Here is a 26418-nt window from a genome sequence, read left to right as displayed (position 1 = left end):
GTTTATTTAGATAATCTCTTGGAAGGGAGACCTTTGTTGGGGTATCAACATTGATTTCATTAGCATTATTACTTAAGACCACTTGCTTGCCTTACATAAGAGGATGTGAAATCAGACCACTAATTAACGAGATTGCAATTATTTCCCCCTACTTGGCACCAAAGTCACTCTGAACTGCAATTACCTGAAGCTCCATTAAGTGATACAAACGAGATTCCTTTACTGCAACACTGACTTAACAGCTCATCAAGTTTTATGGTTTTGTTTTTTTTTTTTTTTACGTAGATAAAAGAGAGAACCCTTCCATACACGTTTCACATTTTTTAAATGCTCTTTGCAAAGCCAGTTCAGGGTCTATGACCTAACAACGATGTCACTTCCCCATGTCTGAAACAAATTCCAGCTCTATGATGATGGGCTGGTAGATCGGCCTCCACAAGGCTCTAGGGCCAAGCCATCTTTGGGTTTGGGCTGATCTTAAGAAATAGGGGAAAGTCTGAGCCTGAGGACCGGAAGTGGAACTTGGAAGTCAGTTTGAGCTACGGAAGCACAGTGGACTTTCCAGGTCCCATAAGGAGCTTGTCAGGCTTGAGGTCATTCTGGGATGACCAGCCCTGGGATAGGGCTACGTGGTACGGACCAGGCCTGGGCCTCACGGGGAAGGCCCAGTAGCGCCCCAGGAACTCACCCCAACCAGATCATCAAGATGGGCCAGAGAACAGCCATTTCTTGCAAGACCAATCTAACAACTCAGAATCCATGCCTTTAATTTCTCTCATTACTGACCCACCAGGAAAAGCTGCAGCAAACTCTTAGATCATATGTCCCAACCTAACCCCAGGTGTGAACCGCTAAATTAGGGGGATGCTCTTAGCTGGAAGAGTCGGGAGGAACCAAGGTCGTGTAGGAAACAGGAAGGAGTGAAGCCCCCTCACCCCACTTCTGAGAGGACAGCAAACATCAAGGGACAAGACAGAGACAAACTGAGGCCTCATGGAGAGATTCTTCCTGCTTGATAAGCTCAGTTTTATTAAGGCAACACTTTTTCCCACAGTCTATTTCAGTCATTAATTGGTTTTACTTAGAGAGGAGGCTCTATTTAGGAAACGCTAGGTTAACAAGACTTTTGTTGTTTGTTTTCTGTAAGACCTTCTCAGAACCTCAAGTATGCTGGGATTCTCCAAAGGGAAGCAGTCTGCCAAGGTTTTCCTTTTAGGGAGGTGCCTGGGAAGCAGGACATGTTGGAGCACACAATAAGTCAAACACAAGATTTTGGCTTGAGTGTTGGTGAGTTCCTGGCTGGGAAGAAATGGAAGAAAAAAAAAAGACCAGTGGCAAAGCGTCTGTGGATATCCTGGCCAAGCTACTACAATACAAGCAGAATTTCTGTGTAAAGGAAAGGATCCTCTCCTCTGCCATCAGCATGACCCAGTGCCAGCATCTGTGAGGGCTGAAAAGACAAGATGCCAGGCCAAATTCAGGTTCTGCTCGGGAGCAACGGCTAAGATGAAGCTATAAAATCAGTAACTCTATGGGAAGGAGATTAGTTACTGACTTGAAAGAACCACAGGGAACATTAGCATATTGGAGGCTCTGAGAAGTCCTGCAAAAAACAAACAATAAAACTCATACCAACCTAGTGTTACCCAAGCAGGACCTCCTTTTGAAACAAAACCCATTTTTACCCTATTCCCTTTTTTGGGCTTTACATTCAGAATGTGGTCACTTTGTAACCCCAGCTCCTCACACCACACCTGGCTCAGGAAGTGTTTGTTAAATCAGTGCCTGACTAAATTGAAACGGAAGTGATTTTCTTCTGAACTAAAAGTTTTTTTGTTGTTGTTTTGTTTTTGTTTTTTTTTTTTTTTTGAGAGAGAGAGAACATTTTACATGCACTTTGGAAAGACACATCTTGGGGCACCTGGGTGGTTCAGTCAGTTAAGCATCCAACTCCTGGTCTCAGCTCTGGTCATGATCTAGACCCCTGAAGTCAGGCTCCTCGCTCAGCAGAATTAGCTTGGGATTCTCTGCCTCTCCCTCTATCCCTCCCCTGCTCTTGTGCATGCGCGTGCTCTCTCCCCCAAATAAATAAAATCTTTAAAAAAAAAAAAAAAGACATAAATTCATCAAACCCTGCTATAGCCTTCATCACTTTCCCAGAACTGAAGACAGAAATGACCCCATGAAGTGACTTACCGGACCCCAGCTCGTCGTACAGCAGGACAGCAGGCTCCCCACAAATCTGGCTGCCAAAAAGGCATCTTGCTTGCACAGTGAAAGTGTAATTATGACCCAGTTTCAGGTTGGAAATTTTAAAGAAATTGTCAGTAGTATTCCCAAGGTAAGCTGAGATATTCATGGCACTATCAAACATATGTATCTCATAGCCCTGAAAACAAAGACACGAGAGATTGTTCAGGATCTTAAATAAGGACTCTGACAGCTTCTATTACTGGTTCCAACTTTATGTGAGCTCCGTATTGCAGGCTTTTATAGATGCTAAAGCACTTTGGGCTTCTTACTGGATCTTTTTACATTACCATTGAGATATTGGATTCAGAAAATGGTAATTTTCCCATCCCAAATGTCTCAAATAACTACCACACCCACGGAGGAGCTGCAAAGTGGAAGTGAAAAGTGTAGCCGTAATAGAAGCCATTTTAACAAATATTCCAGTGCACAAAGTTCTGGTCAACAGTTCACTCATTTGAAGTAATAGTAAATGCCACAAAGAATCTGGACAAGTCAGTAGTAGTTCCCCGTAATGGGATCTGACTGATAATAAATCCGGGTCACAGGGGACTCCAGCAGTGGGATAAAAAAAGTCAGAACGTTTCTCGGTAGAACAGCGTGTGGGAACTCCATAGGCAGCCCACAGCTCCCTCTCCAGCTCCTGGAGGCGGATGGTTGCCCCAGACCAACCTGGCCTTGAAGAGAAAGTGCTTCAAGATCAGGATGGGATCAGAACTGACTACTGGACTTCTCTGCTAATCTCTAAGTACCCCAGTGTCAAAGCCACCAACTCCTACCCCACCAGCATCAAAGAAAAAGCCTCCTCTCATATCTCGAACGACATACTGGGCCCCACTGCACACTCACCGGCTCTTGGTCCCCATTCCACTGAACTAAGCCCAGTGCGGGGGGGCGGGGAGGGGAGGACATGCGACCTGCTTATGCACACTCCACGGGAAGTGAAGTACTGACCTGCCAGCTCAACCTGAAAGCCAGGCGTCCGCCACCTAGGAGGGACCCTGATGACAGCTGGCTGCCAAACTGGGCCTCCCAGCACCACCTGCCTGGAGTTCCATTCCTGCCTTCTCCAACCTACACTAGCATTCATCCTTTTCTATCTAATATACACCTGCTGTAGAACATTTGCAAAATACATAAAGGTATAAAGAAAAACATTTAAATGACACAAACATCAACCATTTATTTAACTAGTCGTCTTCTGTTGGGACATTAAAGTTGTCTAGTTGTCTCTTCTTTCTTGTTCCCAGAAATAGAACTGCCCTGGAGAGCCTTGTCCATAAATTCGTGGAGTATATCGTTTTCTCAGATTAAGATCCTGAAAGAACTGCCGGGTCAAAGGCTGTAAATGCTTTTTCGGTTTTGGATACGTGTTACCCAAAGGCCTTACTGAAGCATTTCCAATTCGTTATCTCCAGAGTGCTAAACTCCCCGACTACAACTCATTCTGGTAACTCTTCCCCACAAACTCAGCCTGTTTCACATGAAAGTGTCCTGTCTCTGTGGTTCAGATGATCAGGGAGGTAGATCCTTCTTTTCTTTTGCCTACGACTACTATAGTTTTTACTTTGTTACCTGTACCTCTTCCGAAATCAGAAGCAATTCGGGAACAAATCAGAAACAACAGAAATCAATTTCTGTTTTGAACGGCTTTGAAAGCTTTCTTTGTATTCGAGTATATTAACCACTTACACGTCACGGTTGGAAGAGTTGTGAGAAGTTTCAAGTTTTAATCTAGTTGTGCTTCTGGCCTGACACCGTGACTGTTCACAACCCCAGCGCTCTTTGCCGCCACCGAACCCTGAAACAGCCACAGCTGATTTACTGTGTCTCTGTTTAGCTCCTGCTTTGCCAACCATGGGGACAGGCTGGGTCCACTACAGAATCTGTCCACCTCTGGGTGGCCAATCTGTTCCCTGGTGACGCTCTCCTCCCCCTCCCACCGTCTGCTGTGAATACAGTCATCGGTCTGCCAATAACAGACAAAACAGTGTTTTCTATAAGGTCAAGAGACTATGTTCGAGCACTTCCTGCTCTCTCTCACACCACGGCAAAGAAACCGCGAGGCCAGTTTGAGGCTCAGCCCCTGGCATGGGAGCCACAGCCCCGCTCTCAGACTGGCTGCGGAGGACAGGGCCAGCCCCACCCAGCTTCAGAAGGCACAGCGCAGGTTCCAGCCCATTTCCCTGTCTTTAGGGAAAGACAAGTTCAGGAATGAAAAGTGCTTAGTGCAGAGATTCTCATCTTTAATGGGCAGTATAAACATTTCACTAATTAGCAAGCCCACAGAAAATGGTCCTTTAATTCTCAAGTTCACTCCCTTGCCCTATTCTGTTTTTTCCCCATCTATGCCAGCATGCCATTAACGAGCTCATCTCTAAAGCTGCGTTTCAATTAGATTCCCAAAGTCATTGAGGAGGAGGGAGGGACTCACCCTGCTTTCATTAAAATGCTTTTCCTTCAAAGCAAGACTTTTCCAAAACAGAAGAACGTGGTCATTTTCTGTTATGATTTTTAAGGCATCAGGTGCAGATAATGAAACTGAAAATTAAAGATGAGACAGGATGCAGTCAGTGGCTATGGAATGGAATCACCATTTTCCTGTTTGATTAAATATATTAGATAATGCTAACCTAAGGGACACCTGAGGGGCTCAGTAGGTTGAACATCTGACTCTTGATTTAGGCTCAGGTCATGATCTCAGGGTCATGAGACTGAGACCCAGGTCGGGCTCTGCATGAAGTGTGGCGCCTGCTTGGGATTCTCTCTCCCCCTCCCCATCTCCCTCTGCCCCTCCCCCCAATGCCTTTGTGCTGTCTCTAAAAATAAAATATATATATATAAAAAAAAAGAAAAGATAAAAGAATGCTAACTCAAAAGGCTAGATTAAGGAACAAATAAAGTACATATGTTGTTTAGCATAGAGCATAGCCCATGGTAGACACTCTCTAACTGGCATCTCTTTAGTTGTTGTTATAATACCTTTAGCCAAGAAATGTGGACAGTACTGCATTCAGTGGCCCTGAGAGCCACGGATGCCAAAACCAAATTGGGTGGGGGAGAAAGGGAAGCAATGAGATGGACACAGTTCCCTGGCTGGACTTCTGCTCTGGCTCCAGTCTGCCTCCTGCTCGCCCAGTCCTGCCCCAGGGCCTGAGGAGCCTCAGAACTCAGCAAGGGGCCAAGGCCTGTGCCCGAACATAGAGCCCTAGAATGACACCCTGAGTCCCGCCCAGACCCACTCCTCACATGGCCGGCCTGGTGAGACCAAGCCTCCGTCACAGACACCGTGACATCGTCTGCTGCTGCCCAAGTACCGGAGCTCATGAGCTGCTTTCTCAGCCAGAGTCTGACTGCCGAGCCAATCCCGGGCTGGCAGCAAGGCCCCTTCAATCTACTTCACGGTTCCTGGTCTCCCTCCTTGGCTACACATCTCCCTGCCGCGAGGAACCACAGGATTTCAGCCCAGGTTCCCATCCTTGGCTTTCGTGGCAAACTATTTCCTAACTCTTTTGGGCATTCCTGCTCTTCTGCACCCCAGTGTCAAAACCAACTGGGCAGAGGGAGGGTGAAAAGAGACACAGCATACCCTCCAGCCCACCATGCTGCAGCCCAGGCACTGAAAGCCCATCCTGCTGGGCCCGCTGTGGACACTGAAGAGGGTGTTTGTCCTTCCCACTGTTACTGTTTAGGCGTCCGAGCAGCCCCATGGGACCCTTCCTGTGTGAGAAGGACCCTGCTCTCCCTCCCATTTACCTGTGGTGATTTTTATACTGGACTCTTTGCTCATGTTCCCCAGCTGGACGATGATGTGGTATTTCCCTCCAGGCTCCAACTTGGTAAGGGTGTATTCCACAGTACTGTTATGGGACTTTATTTTGTAGCTTCTGTCACTCTTTCTTATTAGATCTTTGACAGCAACTGCATATAACTGGGACAAAAAAAAAAAAAAAAAAAAGAGAGAGAGACCCTTGGTAATCAGAAACTTGGCACTTTTTTACTCTTTGCAATTCAGCAGTGGGCAATGGAAAACCCAAGTGTATACAGGGGCTACAAGCCACAGCAACCGCCTTCTGAGCCCGCAGCGACTCCGTTCTCTGGAAAGCCTTTAAGGTAGCCAGGCTCAGACTTGGAACAAGCACTCACCCCCAGAACTGTGCACAGAATTAGTGATTTGACCCAAAAAAATGACCCCAGGGAAAGTCCCATTCACTGTGGCATCCACACAGAGGATGGAACAGACAAGAGCAATTCAAGTTCAGTGCTCAGTGAATCTCCCCGGCTGTAATAGCTCTGGGTGGTGTCAGAGGCAACGAAAGGACAGCAAATTCTACTTATTATCTCCCAGGTTGCTTTTTACATATGTGGAGGCCAGGTCAAATACAGGGACATGGGGCAAGTACAGGGAACTCAATCACCAGGAAGAACTGGACAGTCAAGGAAAGCCAGAGCAACTGAGCACTGAAAACTACCCCGGGGATGAGGGAGAGGGCAGAGGGGATGGAGGGAAAATTAGCCTGGGTCAAAGGAAAATGGGAGCCATTTTCCAGAATTACTGCCTCTTCTTTTATTCTTACTATTTTTCTTTTTAGAGGGGGGAGGAGGCGGCAGAGGGAGAATCTCAAGCAGGCTCCACGTCCAGCACAGAGCTCAATCTCATGACCTTGAGATCACGGCCTGAACTGAAACCAAGAGGCAGACGCCTAACCGACGGGGCCCCCCAGGCGCCCCTCGCCTCTTCTCTTAGAGCAAGAGCCAGTAAACCTTTTTGTAAAGCTTCAGGTAGAAAATGCTAGGTTTAGAAGGCCGAATGGTCTCTCCCTCCGTGATTCAATTCTGCCCTGTGCAGTAGGAAAGCTGTCACAGGCTGAGATTTAAATGAACGGTTAGAGCTTGGTTCTAATAAGCTGTATTTACACAAACGGGCAACAAGCTGCGCTTGGCCGGCAGGCCTCTGTCTGCCAACCCACTTTAGCGGCTCAGGGACGGGAAGAGGAGACGGCAGAGAAGAAGAGGGACAAACGACTAGAACAGCTGGATGTCATGGAGAAGGGACGACTCAGAAGAGGCACCTCTAAGAACCCCATCTTTGGGCACACAGATACTGCGATGAGACCTCCCACTGAGCTCCCACGGCCAAGCCCAGCTTTCATGCCGGGTGACAGCACCCTCTGGCCCGTCCCCAACCATGCCAAGAAAAGGAATGGCTGGCTGGACACCCGCCCCTCTCACCAGGTCCTGGTCAGGAGAATCATATGGGGATTCCCACTTGATGACAGCCGAGGTTTTGCCGGTATGAACCACATGCAGGTGACGCGGTGGGAGCCTGCTGTCTGGGATCATCTTGACCACGACGTAGTCGGAAGATGGCCCTTGGTAGGGCACCACCACCCGCACCTGAAACCAATACCACAGGGGCGCATGGAGTTGGCACCAAGCCATTCTTTTCAAGAAAACAGTGACAGGTGTACACAAATTTCAATCAGCAGTAAAGATATAAAAGGTGAAATAATGCCTCACCTTCCCCAGATCTCTAATCCGTTTTCCTAGAAACTGTAAGAGTTTTATGCGCTTCTTTCCAGAAATGTCTTATGCTTCTGTAAGCACAGACACACATATGTGCATACCAGATACATACCTGTATAGGCATGTGTACATGTAGCCTGTTTTTCTTAACTTTTTTACACAAATGAGAAAGTTTTAGGCTCATATTTTTAGGCTCTTCACTTCTCTCACTTAATAAGAGCACAAATATTTTCCACGTCAGTACTATTTCTTTGGAAGATTTTTCTACCTCAGTTCTATTTCTTTTGAAGGATTGCCCTGTGTTCTTAACCAGTGTTCTCCTGATAGCCACTGGTTTGAAATCTTCTGCTATCACAAGCAACAGTATACCCAACATCTTTTTCCATCTATCTTGGCACACGTGTAAGTGTATGTGGGCTAAGCTCCTAGTCCTGGAAATGGAATGTGAATTCCTGTGAATGCTTATGCATTTGCCAAGTTCCCAATCCCCCACGGAGATGCGGTTGGTTACTGGGTCATTCAGTCCTTTCCTTGAAGTAGGAATCCAATGCTTTCACAGAAGAGGAACCACCCTCTTGCACACACACAGATCCTGGAGTCATGCCTCCAGCTCCCCAGGCGCAGGGTCTGAGCTAGGAGCCCAGGATTTAAGCCATCCTTAAAACACAGAAACCCCTCTGGACTCCCCGCTATGGGAAACTCACCAGAAACAAATACTGCTCGTCCCTACTGACGATGACTGTTTTGTTGTGCAGGGAAGTAGTCAGGCTCTGCGGACTGCGATACAGGTCAAGGAAGGACGTAGCATAGAAAATGCCGTAAACCTGGCAAACAGGATGGAAAAGGACATTAGCTCCATGGCCAGAGACGTGGTTCTCTTGAAATCCCTAATTAATGCCCTTGTCAAGAGCTTTAGGAGAGCTCAAGAGAGAAAAGTCTTCCTTCAGCATTTATTTTACAGAGAAGGTACACTGGGGCAGGCACTGAACCCACCACCACCAAGATAAACATGGTGGGCTCTCTGTCCTCAAAGCACTCGTTTTTTTAAAAAATATTTTATTTATTTCAGAAAGAGAGAGAGAGCCCACACGCCCATGCATGGAGGAGGGGAAGACGGAGAGGGAGAAGCAGGCTCCCCGCTGAGCAGGACCCAGGGATCATGACCTGAGCCGAAGGCAGATGCTTAACCCACGGAGCCACCCAGGCCCCTCAAAAGCACTCATTTTTGAGGAAGGAGGGGCAGAGAAGAAAAACAGGATTATGAATGACGAGTTGCAAGTACAGAAAGTGTGATACTGCAGAGAAAGATGGCACGAGGAGGCGGGGAGGGGGCAGAGTCCTCAGAGAGCAGACCACACGCTGCAAAGCATGTAGAAGGACAGACGGGGAGGAAGTCAGCGCGTTTGCGGAGGGAGGCTGAGGAGGGACGGTAGCACGGCTGACACGGGGAGCTGCCCAGAAGACACCCACTCTTCCGCCCCTCCTCAGGAGAATCCTGGTTCCTCGTGAGAATTGCCGGCTGGAAGAAAATCTACATTTCCCACCTCCCACCTCCCACTTCCCTGGAAGCTAGGAGAAGCCACGTGACAACGTTCTGGCCAATGAGCTGCAAGCAGAGGCATCACATGAGAGCTCAGCAAACACTCAAGAGAAATGGAGGGAGAAACCCTTCCTACCCCCCTCCTGCTGCCTGGAACGCTGATGACAGTGTGGCTTCAGACCTCCTGGACCATGAGGTGACCTTGAAGATGGAGGTCACAGGCAGCCTGGGTCCCCTCTCAGACCTGCTGCTGTAGAAACCCAGGCCTGCTGAAGGACTCCACCATCTTTTCACGAGGAGGGACATTAACTGTGAAAGCCATGGTCACTTTCGGCTCTGTTCTGTGCAGCCATTCTTATCGCCCACTGACACAGGTGGAAAACCGGGAGTTTAAAGCAGGGCCGGGGTTTTTGATGCACCAGGAGTGGGGGCCGGCCGCCGAGGGGTTTGTAATAGGGTGGGGTAAGCACTAAGGAAGCTTTCTTTGTCTGGCAGCATGGAAGGGACCATAGGCAGGTGAGCCGGGGGCTTGAAGGAAAGCTGTGAAGAAAGTCTGGAGAAGTCCTGGGAACTGACAGGACAGATCAGGGACGTGCACAGGGACTTCTGAGTCCCAGACAGCTGTGCATTTTCTCTGTGCTGCTCAGCAGCTAGGCCCAGAGAGGAGAAGCATACAGGGAAGGGGAATGAAAGCCCCAAGGGGGTGATAAGCCAGGAAGAAGTGTGGAAAGAAAGAATTAGGGGACTCGAGGGAGCCAGAAAGCAAAGCGAATGGAGCAGGACTAGGGGACGGAGGGCACTCAAAGCACAAGACAGAAGCAGGAGCTCTGGGCTCAGAAGCAGGCCTGGTTTCTGGAGGAGAGGCCTGCGGCCGCTGTGAACCCAACTGGGCAGCTCTGGCCAGGGGTCTAGAGAAAGCTCCGTGTGCTAGAGAGGGCTGGGTACAGGCAGGTCCCACAGAGATACACAGTGGCTGTGGCCGTTCTCGTGGTGGAGAGGGACGACTGGGGTGGCAATCTGAGTCCTCAGTGGTCTGAAGTTGGGTAGAAGCTGAGAGCTACCTACAGGTGATTTCACCGGCCCTGTCACCCTCTGAAAGCTGCGATGGGCATATCCAGGCTATCAGCAAGGATGAGGCAGAGCAAGGCTACCTCTCCAAGTTCACATGCAACGAGAGGCCCTGGAGTTAAGTGGTGTTCCAGAGTGCCACAAGGAGGCCCTACTCTGTGAACGCACTTGGGTGTGACAAGGTGGTCATGCTCTCAGCTGGTGTACTAGCAAGAAAGCACCTCTTTGTGAATGGAGTCGAGCGACAGGCGAGTCCTGAGCACGGCTCTGGGCTCTGGGCATCGTGCTGGGTCTTATCTCTGTGCCTGCCTCAGGACTGGGCTGCAGAGTAACAGAAGAGCAGAGGCTATCATGCTAGCCAGACCTGAGCTCATACCGCTTTACGGTCTCCTACAGCTTCCACTCAGGGTTTTAGCTTCCGCACTGGTAAAGTGAGAATATTCACCCCACCGAGCTGATGACAGGATCAAGTGGGACAGGGACGAAGGGCTCTCCTGGTGCCTCACTTCCTCCTCCTTCAAGGCCGACCTTCCAATTGCACGCAAACAGTGGTTTGTCCCCTACCGCTCCGTCCTGCTCCAAAGGCACACTGGGGAAGCCCTCAGAAGACAAGACCAGGTCTCCTGCCACCAGCCACTGTGAGGACTCACGAAATCTCACTCACAGTCTGAGTTCTAAAGGCTTTTCCATTCGGAAAACCCAGTTAACAACCTTTCTCTTTAAGGAACTTATAGACTAGTTAGGAGAATAAGTAACACACAAAAGTATCCAATAGGGTAAAGTAGATCTAATGAAACAGTATTCTCGATGGCAGCACCTATAAATGGGGGGGAGTTTGTAAGGGAAAGAGATCAAGTAGGAGACAGTGGGATTTGACTGCAGAGCAGGACAGCAGGACTCCGGGAGGAGAAAGAACACAGGCCAGGCTGTGGAGGCGAGGGTGGTGGAAATGTGCCAAGAACCCTGGGAGGACCCACCTGAGAGCAAAGGAAGGTGCACACTGGGGAGGTCTGGGAAATAAAAACCAGGTTTCAAAAAAGCACAAATCAGACCACAGTGCACCAAAATGCATATATAATGACAAAAAAAATAAAATAAAAAAGGATCTATAAGGCGTGTAGCAGGGACACAGGGAGGAAGACGGGCACATCTGGGAGGAACAGCTCAAGAAGGCGACTTGTGGGTGGGGGATCACGCAGGTGGGGAGAGACGGGCGTGGCCTGTCACTGCTGCTACCGCATCACCATGCCTGTGAGACAAGGGGAGTCCCAAGCACAGGAACATACACCCCCCCACACACACACCTTGTCACACTCACGGTCTATTCTACAGCTAAGAGCACATTTTCTCTTAGATGCCAGGCCAAGGTGTGGAAAGGGACAGTAGGTGCCTCTAGAAGATAATACAGAACTACCAAGAGGATGTTTGTGTTCGCAGTAACAGAGGAGAAAAGCCCACGGCCTGGCATCAGGGCAGAGTCCAGACTGTCTCTGCAATGGTCATCCTGGCTGACTTACCACATTCCTGGGGCCAGTCCAGGTGCATTCCACTGCAGTCTGATTGATGGCCTTGGCTTTGAGGCTAGGAGCGGGTGGGCGGACTCCTTTGGTCGTAACATGCTCGAATGCCAGAGGGCTATCCCCTAAATCAGTCTTGGCCCAGGCAGAAATCTCATAGGACGTATGAGCAGTCAGATTGGCAACTGTGAAAACAGGGACAAGAAGATGCCAGGAGGGAACTGGAGGCGTCCGCCAAGAATTGGTGTCTTGACAAATCAAGAAACCGGTTCTTAACTCCGGAGAACAAACGGACGTTACCAGACGGGAGGCGGGCGTGGGGATGGGTGAAATGGACGAAGGGGGTTAAGAGATACACTGAGGAATGTATAGAACTGTTGAATCACCAGATGGTACATCTGAAACTAATATAACACTGTACGTTAACTAGACTGCAATTAAAAGTAAAAATTTAATTAAAAAAAGAATTATGTTTTGATATACAATGCCCTATTTTTTTCAGCCTTTAAAAAAAAAGTCACGACACCCACTGTGGGGCTCGAACTCACGACCCGAGATCAAGAGCTGCACACTCTTCCTAGTGGGCCAGCCCGGTGCACTGACACCCTAGTTTTCAATATAATCTCTCAATTGAAGTGAGTCCCACATGTTGTAGGATTTTCACTATTTTACAAATCCATCCCAGCATTACTTAGTGGTGATGACTACAAATAACACACATGCCTGGGAGTTGGGTAGTTTCTTACAAAGCTGACCTTCTGGGCCTATACCTCAGGACAACCCTTTTAGAGAGCCATTTGGCCTTGGTAAACAGCTTGAAATTCTCCATGCCCTTCACCCCAGATGTCCCATGGAATCAGAGCACGCAAACATCTGTGGGGCATGACGTTACGCATCACAAACATAATCCGATGCCCAGACACAGGGCAGTGCTTAAATAACGTGTGTTCCGCGAGCTACTCTCCAGCCACTGAGAGTTGTCTCCAAGCATATTTACTGAGACTGGAGAATTATTACAACTTTGTTAAGGGAAAAAGGCAGGATACAAAACTACAGTTGAGCCTTGAACAATACGGGTTTGAACCTATGCGGTCTACTTATAACACAAGTGTTTTTTATAGTCCAGGACCGTAAATGTATTTTTTCTTCCTTACGATTTTCTTAAGAATATTTTCTTTCCAGGGCATCTGGGTGGCACAGTTCGGCTCAGGTCATGATCTCAGGGTTTTGGGATCAAGCCCCACATCAGGCTCTGCACTCAGTGGAGTTTGCTTAAGAATCTCTCTCCCTCTCTCTCCGCCTCTTGGCCGCCTCTCCTCAAAAATAGATAGGTAGATGGAAAAACATTTTCTTTTCTCTAGCTGACTTCATTGTAAGAACACACTGTAAGAACACAGAATACAGACAGCATACAAAATATGTGTTAATTGACTGTTTATGCTATCATTAAGGCTTCTGGCCAACAGTAGCCTTGAGTAGTTAAGTTTCTGGGGAGTCAAAAGTTATATGCAGATTTTCTACTGGGTCAGCGCCCTCTAACCCCAACTGTTCAAGGCCACCTGTATTCAAACTGAAGCCATTTCCTTGTTTTTAAGACTGAAAAAACCAACAGCACCTAGCTTAGCTGCTGCTGCAGGGATTAAAAAAGAAAAAGCTTGGAAAGTGTTTGGCATGAAGTAGGCATCAAGCTGGCCCGTCACACACTTCGGGCAACAGCGGAGAACATGCCATCACTCCTGATTCGGCCGACTCCCCTCGGTGCCACACTGAGGCAATGAGATCACCAGTCCAAGGAGTCAGAGAGATGTGGGTTCCACTCCTGACGCTGTCACCTTCTGTGGGAATCACTTCTCTCTCAACCTTGGGTTCTTATCCGTGAAATGAGCATATCCCAGAGAATGAGGATCGGGGTTCTCTAAGATGGTACCCCTAGAACACCTAGGTCAATGAGCTATGCACAGCAGGTGCACAGATACGAGAGGGACTGGGACATGACCTTCCCTCCTCCTTTAGCTCAGTCTGTCCATTCGCTCAACAAATGTGCACTGAATACCAACTCTGCCCCATGCCCTGTGAACCTTGTATTAGCAAAGGGGGAGGGAACCAGGCCAGAAAGGAGGGGCAGGCAACTCACACCAGGAACTTTCTTTTGGAACTCAAAAGTCATCTGTACAGGGTTCACCTGGCTTCTTTCCAGTATCTCCTCCTTTAAGCCCCCAACTTCCATTAAGAGCCAAGAAGCTAGGGAAGGGGGCTGGGGAGCCACCGAGTGGACCTGCCCCCGGCAGCAGGACTCACTGCTGGTCTCTTTACTCTGCTCACCCGAATGGCAGCCAGAGAAGAGCCCCCTCTTCCAGGCAGCCCCCAGACAAGCTCTGCTGCCAGGAGGTCTCGCTCTCCCCACTCCTCCCAGCTCACACCCAGCTCCAAGGTGTTACCTTTGTGTGATAAGATGCTCCCCCGGAAGTTCAAAGTTTTCTTCTCTTGTTTGTGGGTGTCAAATGCCCAGAAAAGGTTCACCACATAGCCATTCACCTGTCGGGAACCAAGAAGTGGGTTAGGGGAACAGCACACAGCCAGGGAGCACAGCCAACACAAAAGACACCCCTTTGCTATTGTTCCTTAAGGCATCTCCTTTTTCACAATGGACGGGTTGTTTCTTTTGCTCTTCAGATGGGTTCCCCTTGTGCTGTCATTGAATAGTTAGTTATACTACACCTACTTCTAAAAACAAACGTGAGACTATATAACATACACCATAGATGTGACGAGACAAAAAATACTGGTGCAGAATGAAAGGACAAGGGCAGATTCACAAAGGCGGAAAGAGGAACAACTTTAAAGAGAATTACGTTACAGGAATGAAGGCTACAGCTTAGCTCGGCGATCCCTGTAGTCAAGGCCAAGAGGTCAATACGAGAGGGGCTTACTCAGCTCTCACAGTCTAACAGGAGCAAATATACCCAGGCCTCAGGAAAGACGACCTTTCCTAAGTCCTGAGCTCATAAAAGGCTTTGATCTGAAGATCTTTCGATAGGAGGCAACAACTGGAAAAATTAAAATGCTTTCAAGAGCAAAGACTATACGGACAGGGTTTATGGGCAGGCCACCCCTTGCAGCCACAGTCTCTGAAGCCAAGGGCAGGCCACCAAATTGTGGTTCAGTAAGTGGCACCAGGGCACCGAAGGCTGTCTGTCCCATCACAGCTTCGTGGACAGGTAGGGATAGGAGGAAAAACAGACAAGAAAGAACATCATGGAAGGTGCCTCTCAGCTTGGAAAACCACGGGCACACAGAGGCTCATGGTGGTGTGGCTCTGCACACGGGCTGCGCAGAGGGCAGGGTGGCACCGGAAAGTGAGGATGCAGAGTGGCTGGGAGTGGATACGTTTCTAAGTTATCCAACTCTCTCTCTCTCACTGTGGGAACCTCTGCATTAGTGCTTCGTACCAGGAAATCCAATAAAGCTGAAAATTACAGGGCATACATATTCTGTTAACACCAACTCTTTATTTGCACTGTAGCTGTGAACCATTTAATTATATGGTTTAAAAAAAAAAAAAAGGCTCCAGGCTGAGGCAGAATAATTACACAAGAAGGACTCAAGTTGTTCTTCATGGGGGAAGCAACCAACCTAGTCGCAGTATTTTGGTTTTACTGAATCGGGGCAGTGGCTCCTCTTCCTAGTACTGTCCCCGGCTACAGTGGTTCCATCGCAAGCAGAGCCCCACCCAACGGCCAGTCTGAAATCCCAAGGTTACCTTGATGTCACTCTCCATGGTCAGGGTGAAGCTCAGAAAATTCTCACCATAGCTGTCGATGTGGATATCTGGTGGTGGGATCACTGAAAACAATAACGGAATTCAAAAAGAGAAACCACGTGATGAAAAGTGAGGAAGGCAGGACCTCACAGTTTTCAACTCGACGGACAAAGCGATCTTTTAGTGGGAGAAGAAAGGGCTGGTGTTTCGCTGTTCTCACTCGTCTCTTTTACCGCTCTTGTCCCGAAGCCGAGGGTGGGCCCACAGTCGTCTGGTAAGCACACAACTATCTGGGCCCCGTCAGCAATCCTGGCAACTGGGTCGAGCTCTAGAAAAGTTCCATGATGTAAATGCCTCCAGACAGCCCAGTGGCAACCTGCTTCTGAAACGCACAGGCATCCCCGTGGGCACCACCTCTCCTGGCACTAACAGAGTCCCAGTGGCTCCAAGGTTGAGGGCACGATAAATCCGAGGGCATAAGTTGTAAATACACGGGTGGCAAAATGGAAAGACTGTGGCCTCTGGAATCTGACCAACTTGAGTCCAAATTCCCATTTGGACACTCAGAAAAGAGTGCAAGCGACTTATCTTCATACTAATGTTAACTCAACCAACGTTCTCATTCTTTCCTTTTCCAGTGAAGTCTTACCTATGACAGACTGAGGAACTGGGAAGTCACTGGCATGGGCACAATGAAAGGGGCAGAGAGGAAAGACCCCGCTCCATTCAAGGGATGAGAGCATGGTGCTTATCCTTTGGAAGGCCTGCCCAAGATGGTGGACCGCGCCCTGTCAGCCATGATCCAAAGGGCTCCACGGGATAACTGCTCGTAAGCCCCTTACACAGGCAAGGGAAGAGACACTCGAAGGAGAAGGTGAGACTTGGTGGCAAAAGACATGCACCCAAATCTAGAGGAGTCCCTCCAGACGATGCCCCATGCAACAGGAGTGGGTGAGGAAGAAAACAAGGATGTTAGGGCAAGAAGAAAGGGCATTAGAGGAGTTTCAGGCCACCAACTCTGAGCAAAATGGTGACCATGTTGCCATCAAGCCAACTTGAGTTACAACCGTGGTGACTAGGGATGGGTCACAACCCTTCCCAAAGCCCAGTTTCCTCAGCTACACAATGAGCGTAAGAATACCTATAGGACGCATAAGGATTCAAGGAGATCGAATCACCTAAAACAGGAAGCACGGTGCTCAGCACAGACATGCTCGGTCCATGGCTGCTTCTCTCGTTGCTGCTAGGAACCTCCACTAATGCACGGGGTGCTTCTGGTGGATGTCACTGCTGCATGGGTCCTCTGTGTGCCGTCGTGGCGACACAGGCTCCCAGAAAGAACACAGCGCGCACTTTCTGACTCCGCACACTGACTGAGGCCTGGACGGGCCCTCACCAACACCCATCCAAAAGAGCAGGGGCTCTCCAGCAAAATCCGACAAAAAAAGTCTAAGAGACTTTTCATGGCAGGTGTGACCTGTGTCCAAGGAATTCAAGGTATGTGTCTTATTGCTGACCTTCTAGTGTCCCTTCTTTTCAGTGTGTATGTTTTGATGGATTTTGTAGAGGGAAATGACAACACAATCAAAACGCGAGGGGAGTGCGCACGCAGTATGCCTTTTCTAATGACTCCCAAGCGCCCTGTTACAAACACTGGGTGGCTTCACCAAGTTTGGCTGCCTCCTGCCTGATCTCAAAAAGCCCAAATGTTATAGTGACTCTCCATAACCCACAGCCGATCTCTCACAGGCTCAGGCTAAGGTAAAGCAAACCCACTGCACGGGATACCTCACTCCAGGATCAGAAGCCACGAGTGCCAGGGCTAAGTTCAAGAAGCACTTGAGAAAAAGAGCTACAGTCCGTCTCCCTGAGTGTGCTGGAAGCCTTCCTTTTAATTGCTTTAATTCACTCCTTTGTCAGCGATCTCACTGGCTCCTCCCTGACACCCGTGGGAGAGTGAAGGAAAGCACAGCAGACCCCTGCCCTCTCAAGGCACAGACGCAAGCTGGACCCGAGCAGTGGGAGCAGGCGTCTCAGCCCAGGGGAAGCCGGGCAGCCTGGTGGTTAAAGGCACAGGCTTCGGACTCGGGAGGATCGGGCTCCGATCCCCACTCTCTGCCGTTTACCGACTGTGTGGGAAGTGCCTTAACTTCCTTCTAGCTCCTTATCTGTCCTTATAGCTGTCTGGAGGCTGCTAAGGGTTCAGTGAGATGGGCCGACGTATGCAGTGAACACAAGCATGGCCCTCGGCGAGCAGTCGGCTATCACTGATGTCACCTCTAGTGCTAGAAACTTCCATCTATGCACTGTGTGTTGGTGCCACAGGGGAAGTTACATGTGTCAGCAGAGTGCTCTTAGAAATGCCATCAACAGACACATACACAACCATGTCTGTCTGTCGTGAGAAGGAAGGAGTCCTTTATTCCACAGTACCGCGCGCGAGCCTGAGAGCAGGGCATGGCAGCCTCTGGAAATCTCCTTGTCTGTGCACACCATGAGAAAGGCTCAGCTCTAGAAGCAGTACCTTCGACAGGCCCCGGAGAAACTCTGTATCTGAAGCTCTATGGAAACCCCTGGAAATGTGTGCGTGTTGGAAGGGGAGGAGGTTGCCTGAAATTTTCTCATCTACGCCTCTCCGCGTCCCAGTCGCACTGCAAGTCGCTTCCAAAGGGTTTCTATCTTCTCTCAACCTGCCAACGCTGGAATCATTTACCTTTGCCTTTGACGGTGGTGATGGATTTAGAACCGCTCCAGTTTCCTACTCCACGGCTCGTCACCGCAGCCACCTTTCCAAATCAGAGCGTGAGTTAGTATAAAATGAGGGCACTACAGCATACGGCAAGGGTTCGGAAGGAGCTGCGGGGCTGAGACTCAGGCATGAGGGTGGCAAACGGTCTATGCAGACAGATCTCGGACACTCAGAGGCCCCAGCAACTGCGAAACTGGGGGGTTGGAGACAACGGGGTGGGGCGGGGGAGGAGAGGGCGTGGGATCTGGGCAGAGGGAGCCGTGACGGTGCGGACACGATGGATTTCTGCTGATTGACAGGGCTCAGGGACTTCTATAGCGTGGGCGGGGGGATGGGAGCCTGTGGGTCCCTCTGCAGCCCCACATGAACATACACGTATGTGAGAAAGAGGACTGAGAAAATCATCAGTGTCATGGAGTCTGTGTACACAGTTAATGGTCCCAACAAACACACTCGGCACGAAAGCTCTTTTCTGCTAATGGTACTGATACCATATTGCATAAGATACCCACGACAGCAGCTTCTATTTTTTTTTTTTAAAGTAATTGACTTCTTTTTTTTTTTTTTTTAATTATTTATTTGACAGAGAGAGATCACAAGTAGGAAGAGAGGCAGAGAGAGAGAGGAGGAAGCAGGCTCCCTGCTGAGCAGAGAGCCCGATGCGGGACTCGATCCCAGGACCCTGCTCACCCTGCAGCTAAAGAGAAGCAGAAAAGGGGTAGGTGCAAGAGTACAGAGGTGGAGGGGCGCCTGGGTGGCTCAGTGGGTTAAAGCCTCTGCCTTCAGCTCAGGTCATGATCCCAGGGTCCTGGGATCGAGCCCCGCATCAGTCTCTCTGCTCAGTAGGGAGCCTGCTTCCCTTCCTCTCTCTCTGCCTGCCTCTCTGCCTACTTGTGATCTCTGTCAAATAAATAAATAAAATCTTAAAAAAAAAAAAAGAGTACAGAGCTGGAACACTAGCAGAAAATCTGCGTGAAAAGCAGGTAAATCTGCATTACCATCCATTCTCGGTTATCTGAGGGAGATGTGATTTCAAGTTCTCTGGGGGCACTTGTTTAAGAGACTGAAACGATGATAAGCCCCCAGAGCAAGAGGGTAGGTGTTCAGTGGACTACCAGCACCTATCTCGTAAAGGTAGCCTGGTGCTCTCCTGTGTGGAGACCACCCAGCTGGCTGAGACGGGGGCTGACACTCACTCTGACGGTGTATGGAGCGTTGACCTGTAAATTCTTTATTTCCGTAAAGTTACTAGCAGCCCTCTGGGAGGCCCACATCTTGGAACCACTCCTGCTGTATTCCACCTAAAGTGAAAAGAAAAAATTATTAGTAAGGTAACCGATCGTCTGGGACATCCTGATACCTTACAAGGAGGCAGGAGGAGAGAGGGAAAGATGCAAAATGTTCCGATGGGTGGACCATTTACCCGGCAATACCAAATCAAGTCCTAGCCATTCAGAACACGGCCCTGCCCTGGCAGACCCAGAGAGCCGCTCACCCGGATACACATGGCGCACCGCTCCTAAAGTTACTTACAATGTACTCTCGAATGAGGCCATGGGAGTGGGTGGGAGGAATCCAGTTGGCCACAATCACGCCTTCCTCTTCCCTGTGGAGTGACAGCTGGAGATTTTGCGGGGCGTCTGGCACTAGGAAAGAGTCAACTCAGGGTTAAAACCCATCTGCATACTGGTAAATGGGAGGAACATCCCTGAGATTGAAACAAAGACTAGAAAGAATCCAGAGCCAGCACTGGGACCAGTCCCCCAGTAAAGGCTGTAAGCTTAGTCTTCACCTCGATAAACCTTTCCTCTCTTCCAGAATGCGAGGCAGGCTGGGCACACGTCAGACCGTGGCTTAGTTCTTCTGTATATATGCAGCCCATGTCATTAGGCTCCCACACTCCTGAGTGTCCTTGGGAAACTCTCTGAAAATCCCACAGAAAGTCCTGCACACGCCATCAACAGAAACTAAGAACACTTACGTCCTTCTGGCGTCCGCAGAGTCACAAAGTCGTTGGTGTTATGTACTTTGCTGAGGCACTGGACCTGCACTTTGACCTGATACGTGGTGTCTGGTTTCAAGACTTTTAATATGGTGTTGGTTTTATTGCTGTGCGTCTCCACGGTCTTCCAGATGCCCTCTCCAACCATCCTGGCCGAGAGAAGGACACCATCACATCAGAGCAGCGCGGGCTCGCAGGGGATGCCCAGGCTCAGTTAAGGAAGAGCCGCTCTGTGCGCACCACGAGAGTTTGCAAAATGTCCGAGACTGGTAAGAACACTGTTTTCTTCTCTCGTGGCCAAGATGGGACCCACCTGTAGTAGACGTTATATACACAAGCAGCAGAAGGCATTTTCTTGGGCCGCGTCCAGGTCAATGTTACATCCCCAGAGAAGTCAGCCGTCCACTGAAGATTCTGTACTTTGTATACAGTTAGTTCGTCTAGAGACATGAAGGGGGAAAGAGAAAGAAAGTGGGATCTCAGAAATCCTTAGAGGTCCCGTGATGTTTAGGCAGACCTACCATGATCTAGGTTATTAGGCCATGGTCAGAATCTTAAGACATTCCAGAAAAAAAAAAAAAAAAAGAGTTCAAACCTTCCTATAGGACATTGCCCAGGGTCTCCTAAATTTCCAGTCCCAGCATTTCCCTTGCATTTCTCTTCCTTGTCTACACAGAGATAAGCCTGCTTCCTCAAGAGGGAATTCTACAGGTCCAGGGAAGACGTCATAGCAGGCTCCATTACTGCGACAGACTGAATGGGGGTGTCCCCCAAATTCAAATGCTGAAACCCAATCCCCAGCATGATGGGGTTAGGAAGCGGGGCCTTTGGGCGGTGATCAGGTCATAAGGATATAGTCTCATGAATGAGATCAGTGTCCTCATAAAAGCGACCCTAGAGAGCTCCCCCACCCCTTCCGCTGCGGGAGGACACAGGGAAGCCGGCTGTCTATGAACGAGGAAGCAGGCCCTCACCAGATGCGGAATCTACTGGTGCTCTGGTCTTGGGCTTCCAGCCTCTAGAACTGAGAGAAGTTTCTGTTGTTCATAAGCCCTTCAGTCTGTGGGGTTCTGTTAACAGCATTTCCAGAAGACTACGACCCTCCAGACAGAGGACTGCCTTGACCCTGCCACAAAGCCTGAGGCTCTGGGATCGGGGATGCACCCGCACGAGGTGGGCCGTCACAGAAAACAAATCCAAGACCAGCGCTTCCCTCACAGAGATGAGGCCCAGCTACCTCAGAGGCAAGACGAGCCTCCCTTCACCGGGCGCTGCAAAACTGGGCAAGAAGTGGCTCCCCCTGAAGACTGAGGAAAGGCTCACAAGGTTCACAAGGGCCCCAGGGGTGGCGCTCACCGCTGCAGGCCCGCTCGTCGCTCTCGTCCGAGCAGTCCAGGAAGCCATCACAGCGCTCGGAGAGCACGATGCACGCCTCGCCGTCCTCACACTTGAACTCCCTGCTCGTGCAGGTCAGGGTGCTGTGTGTGGCTGCAACAGAGGGGACGGCGCGTTGTGGTAACCGCCGAGCGTGTTCAGGGGAAGTGGTCTGTGCTCATCAGCTTCTCATTCAAAATACGCCTCTGGGAATGAGGACCGGTAACCCCTTGGTGGCACTGGGACGCCTCCTTATCTGACAGGAGCACGGGAATCTGCCTCCAGGGAAGGGAAGAGCTTTGGGGTCAAATGATGGAAAAAGGACAGAGTAATTTACAGGCTCCACGGCGATGCGCTGGCATTGGTCACTGGGGCGCAGGCCAAGAAACGGTACCGTGTTTTCGTGAGAGAACCAGCACGGCCAACAGGAAGGGATAATGGATCCAGAGATGCGATTCCAGAAATAAAAAGATACAGGGGGTCCGGGTGGGGTGCAATGTTTTAACAAGTGTTCTCAAGCAGCGAGGGCTCACGTGAAGGAAGAATTAAGACTTTGCACGTCATTAGAGTGGAGGCACAGACTTCAATTAAATACACTTTTGAAAGAGCTCTCTAGTATAGCAATTGTCAATGAAAGAAAGGAAATGGGAAGCTTTTCACAAACTACAATCCCTCATCTCCTGGAAAATCATTGTATTAGAGAGCTCAGTGACATGCTGAGCTGAAATTGGTTTGCCTTGGGGAGGTGGGGGGGGGGCGGCTTGGTTACAAATAAATAAATAAGATTGCACTAGAGCATTGAGAAAACGCTGGAGACTCACTAGTCTAAGAAAACCAAGATGGAATTCATCCTTCTGTCTATCCACAAATCTACCCACCCATTCACCCACTTAACCCATCCATTCAACCAGCCACCCATTATCACCCACCCCCCCATCGAAACACCCATCCATCCATCTCCCCCTTCATTATTCATCGACCCACCCATTCACCCACTCGCCCACCCAGCCATCCATCTATTCAACCACCCATCTTCTCAACCATCTGCCCATCCAGGGAATGGACACGGAGGGCCTACCACGAATCAGGTACTGTTGACGATGCTAAGAATATGGTGATGTGGACAAGAAAGGGCCTACCCTCACAGAGCTTACTTGCTATTGAGAGAAACAGCAAACAATTAAATAAATCCATGGTTTTAGATAGTGATTAAAAATGACAAAGAAACATGAAGAGAGGAATAGTAACAGAATGATGGGCAGGGGTCATTTCATACGGAAGGCTCAGGGAGAAACTCTGTGCAAGGCATTGTTTTAGAAAATACCAAGATCTCCCTCCCAGAATTATTCCACACAGTAAAATAGATCTAAACAACGGGTGAGTAGTAAAGTTGGTGGGTGTTTGAGGTTTCTTTATGAAACACGCCTCGATGTTTTTTGAAGTGGGAAAACACAGGTTTTAGAAATGGAGAATATGGTTGTTATTAATCTCTGAAAATCCTTAAGCTGATAATTAAACAGGTGATTAATAGGCACTTGGAAGAGAACGTGGCGGCCCTCAGGGGCCAGCTTCTCCAAGAAGAATTGCCGCCATGTTAATCTCATTTCCTTTTCTGATACGGCTCCCTGATTAATGGATGGAGGAACACTGGAGATAGAGCACATCTTGATTTTAAGACCTTAACCAGGCAATGTCGTCATAAATAAGGCTGATTTGGAACAGGTTAAAGAAACTTATTTAAAGAATGCCAATTAATCTCACCCAGGAGGAGGATCCTATTTCATTTCCTCTGTTAATTATGTTCAGTGTTCATCTTACTGTGCAGTTACTTATCTGGCTGAAATGTTCCTACTATGAGTTTGGGAAATGTGGGATCGATCTGTCCTGTTATTTTGAGGTCCCAAAGGTCCATCTGAATTTTACCCTACTCTCTCATTTCCCTCTGTTATTTCAGAGTATTCCAGGATAAGAACTTTGAATGTGGCATGATGAAAAGATCACAACCTTGTGCAAAAACAAAACAAAAACAAACAAACAAAAACAAGGAAAAACAAAAAACAACTACTAAATAAATATCCCAGGCTGACACTGAAAAGGTGATCTCTGAAGGTGATTTTCCCATCTCTAAAATGGAGATAATCCCCAAGTCCCAAGGTTATTATGAGAAACAAGCAGGAGTAATGGGGTCTTCTCCTGTTCTCCAGAAATCCTCCCTGAGCAGTGAACTCCTCAGAAATTACTCACGACAGTTGGCCTCGTCCTGGCCATCTTGGCAATCTTGGTGGCCGTCACAGCGTTTCCAGTTTGGGATACACTTCTTTGGTTGGCGACACTCGAATTCAAATCGGTCACAGTGCCCATGGTGAGTGGGAACAGAGGCAGCCGTGACATTTGCTGGAAGAAAAGGTTTTGAAAGTTCACTTTTGAGTAGTGAGGGGACTGGTCATCAGGAGCAACCAACTCAATGCAGCAGGGAGATCTGGGAAATCACAGTGCTGCTGGAATGGTGATGGGACCATGGCACTCTTGGAACAGCGACAGGGCCTGGAGGCCACTGTGAGCTCTGGGTAGGGAAGGTGGATCGACCAGACACAGCCGTCTGATTCTGGAAGCTGGGACATAGATGGGGTAAGTAGGGACCAGAAGAGGCTGGACCCCATCCTGTCACGTCAAAAAGCAAAGAACCTATAAAATCAGAGAATCTTCAAAAAGCTGGAAAATGGTATCTGTGAACTGGCAGAAAGGAGGGAGAAAGGCAGGAAGGGAACAGACTGAAGAGTGTTTGAGCAGCAGAAGATTCCCTACGTGCTTCGCCCCTACCCGCCACCCCCCACGATGGTCGCCCCAAACGCCACCCCTACAGAAGCCTGGAGGCCTGTCACATGGAGAGTAAAAAGGGCTGGTTAGACGGGCCCAGTGACCAGCAAGAATGCCATACTGAAGAGAAGGGGTTAAACCCACAGATCGCTGAATGGGAGGACCCTGATCCCCGTCCTCATAAGCTCTGGCAAGGACACCTTTATTCCTTAGGCAGGGGATTGTAAAAATCTTCTCTAGGGAAACTGACCAGCCTCGGGAACAAATCCTCAAGCAAACCAGATCAAGTTCCCCAGCAACCAACCTGACCATGAAACTCAAAGCTGACACACCTACCCGTGGGCACAATCTCTTGTGTTTTTGTCCCCACCCTTAAACACAAGCAAGCAATCCAGGATTATCTGGGGAAAACCTTTGACATGAAAGACAGCAATGAGCACAGACCCTTTCCCTGCAAAAAAGAACATCTGGAGACAACAGAGACTCTGTAAGAAGAAAACCTCAAACATAAATATCCTTGATATGCTCAGAGGAATATTATTTCTGCATGAAAAAAGGACAGGATGCCATGAAAAAAGAAGAGTACTGGAAAGTCAAAGCTCCTAAGATTAAAACCATGGTAACTGTAATGGAAAACTAGGGAGCAGAGCTGGAAGATAGAGCTGAACCTTCCAGGAAATAGAAGGGGGGAAAAAAAAGAGATCAATTAAAAAATAAAAAGGTGACAGGACCGCAGCAGTAGATCTAATGTAGGAATGACGAGAGTTCCAGGAAGAAAGAGAAGCTGCTTGGTTGACAGTGGAGTATCGCCTTCAAAATTCTGAAGGAGAATTACCGACAACCTAGAATTCCAAACCCAGATCAACCATCCATCCAGACCAGACCACCATCACTCACAGCTGAAGACAGAAGAAAACCACTTTCAGAAAAGCAAGATGTCAACGATGCTCCCCACGTTCTCTTTCCCAGGGAACCTTCTGGAAAATGGGATCTACCAAAAAATGGGATTAAAAAGAGAGAGAGGGAGAGAGGAAGGATGAGGTAGAGGAATCTGGAATACAGAAAACGGGCTCTCCAACGTGAGAGAAGTCAACCACGTCCTTAGAATGGAGAAGCCACATCCTGCCAAGACACGTGTGGCCCAGGCATAGAGAGCCATAAGCACAAACCCCAGGCAGCAAACTCGGGAGACAAACACACTGAAGGCTGTCCTCTCCGTGTCTCTGGCCTCTGTGCCACTATAGTCACTGGACAAAACCTACTGGAGGGTACGCTCCAACAACACAAGGGAGCAAACCAAGAAAAGCAAGACACAAGACCCAGGAAACAGCAACTCTAAACCGGAGAAAGGCAAAGGGAGTCCCAAGGAGGGCAGTGAAGGCCCGGGGGCGGGGGCGTGTCAGGCAGTGGGCCTGGACAACATGGGGCCCAGAGAGGAGGACCTGGGCTGGTAGAAGGGATACCCGCCAAAAAAACTCTGGGGCTGAGAAATCACTGATAGGGTGACCTTGCAGAAAGTGACCCCCAGAAGCTACAGAGAGGGGGACAGCATTAGCAGATGCCACACAATAGCCTGAGTTACCAAATGAAACAGCAAGGACCAATGACTAATTTGGGGATACTGTGCGTATCCCATGGTTTTAACCAGAATTTCCAAGGGACATCTCCTACGCCTAGAACCCTTCTGCTGAAACAGGGTACACGGGGAAAAGTGATAAAAAATCAGGTGAGAAAGCCAAGACAAGGCACATCACAGCACTGATGCTTACACGCTAGGGGGCTGCCAGAAGGTTCCAGACTGGGGAAGGCATGATC

General features: G+C 49.1%; 1 protein-coding gene across 2 annotated transcripts in view; it reads right to left on the bottom strand.

The window, feature by feature from the left end:
* SORL1 (sortilin related receptor 1) overlaps positions 1-26418 on the bottom strand; it is a 147599-nt gene that overhangs the window by 2849 nt on the left and 118332 nt on the right. For both annotated transcript variants that reach the window (XM_032359124.1, XM_032359125.1), the window contains exons 32-46: positions 24031-24180; positions 21769-21900; positions 20726-20852; positions 20392-20561; positions 19944-20056; positions 19607-19711; positions 18375-18447; positions 15662-15744; positions 14340-14436; positions 11902-12086; positions 8481-8600; positions 7483-7647; positions 6007-6181; positions 4685-4791; positions 2197-2389 (exon numbers count right to left, since the gene is read on the bottom strand). In XM_032359124.1, coding sequence (XP_032215015.1) covers positions 2197-2389; positions 4685-4791; positions 6007-6181; positions 7483-7647; positions 8481-8600; positions 11902-12086; positions 14340-14436; positions 15662-15744; positions 18375-18447; positions 19607-19711; positions 19944-20056; positions 20392-20561; positions 20726-20852; positions 21769-21900; positions 24031-24180 — 1995 coding nt within the window. The remainder of the gene's footprint in view (positions 1-2196; positions 2390-4684; positions 4792-6006; positions 6182-7482; positions 7648-8480; positions 8601-11901; positions 12087-14339; positions 14437-15661; positions 15745-18374; positions 18448-19606; positions 19712-19943; positions 20057-20391; positions 20562-20725; positions 20853-21768; positions 21901-24030; positions 24181-26418) is intronic.

Source organism: Mustela erminea, chromosome 9 (genome assembly GCF_009829155.1).
Source record: "Mustela erminea isolate mMusErm1 chromosome 9, mMusErm1.Pri, whole genome shotgun sequence".
Lineage (NCBI taxonomy): Eukaryota > Metazoa > Chordata > Mammalia > Carnivora > Mustelidae > Mustela > Mustela erminea.
Note: the sequence above shows the minus strand (reverse complement) of the source record. Positions and strands in the feature narration are given on the sequence as shown.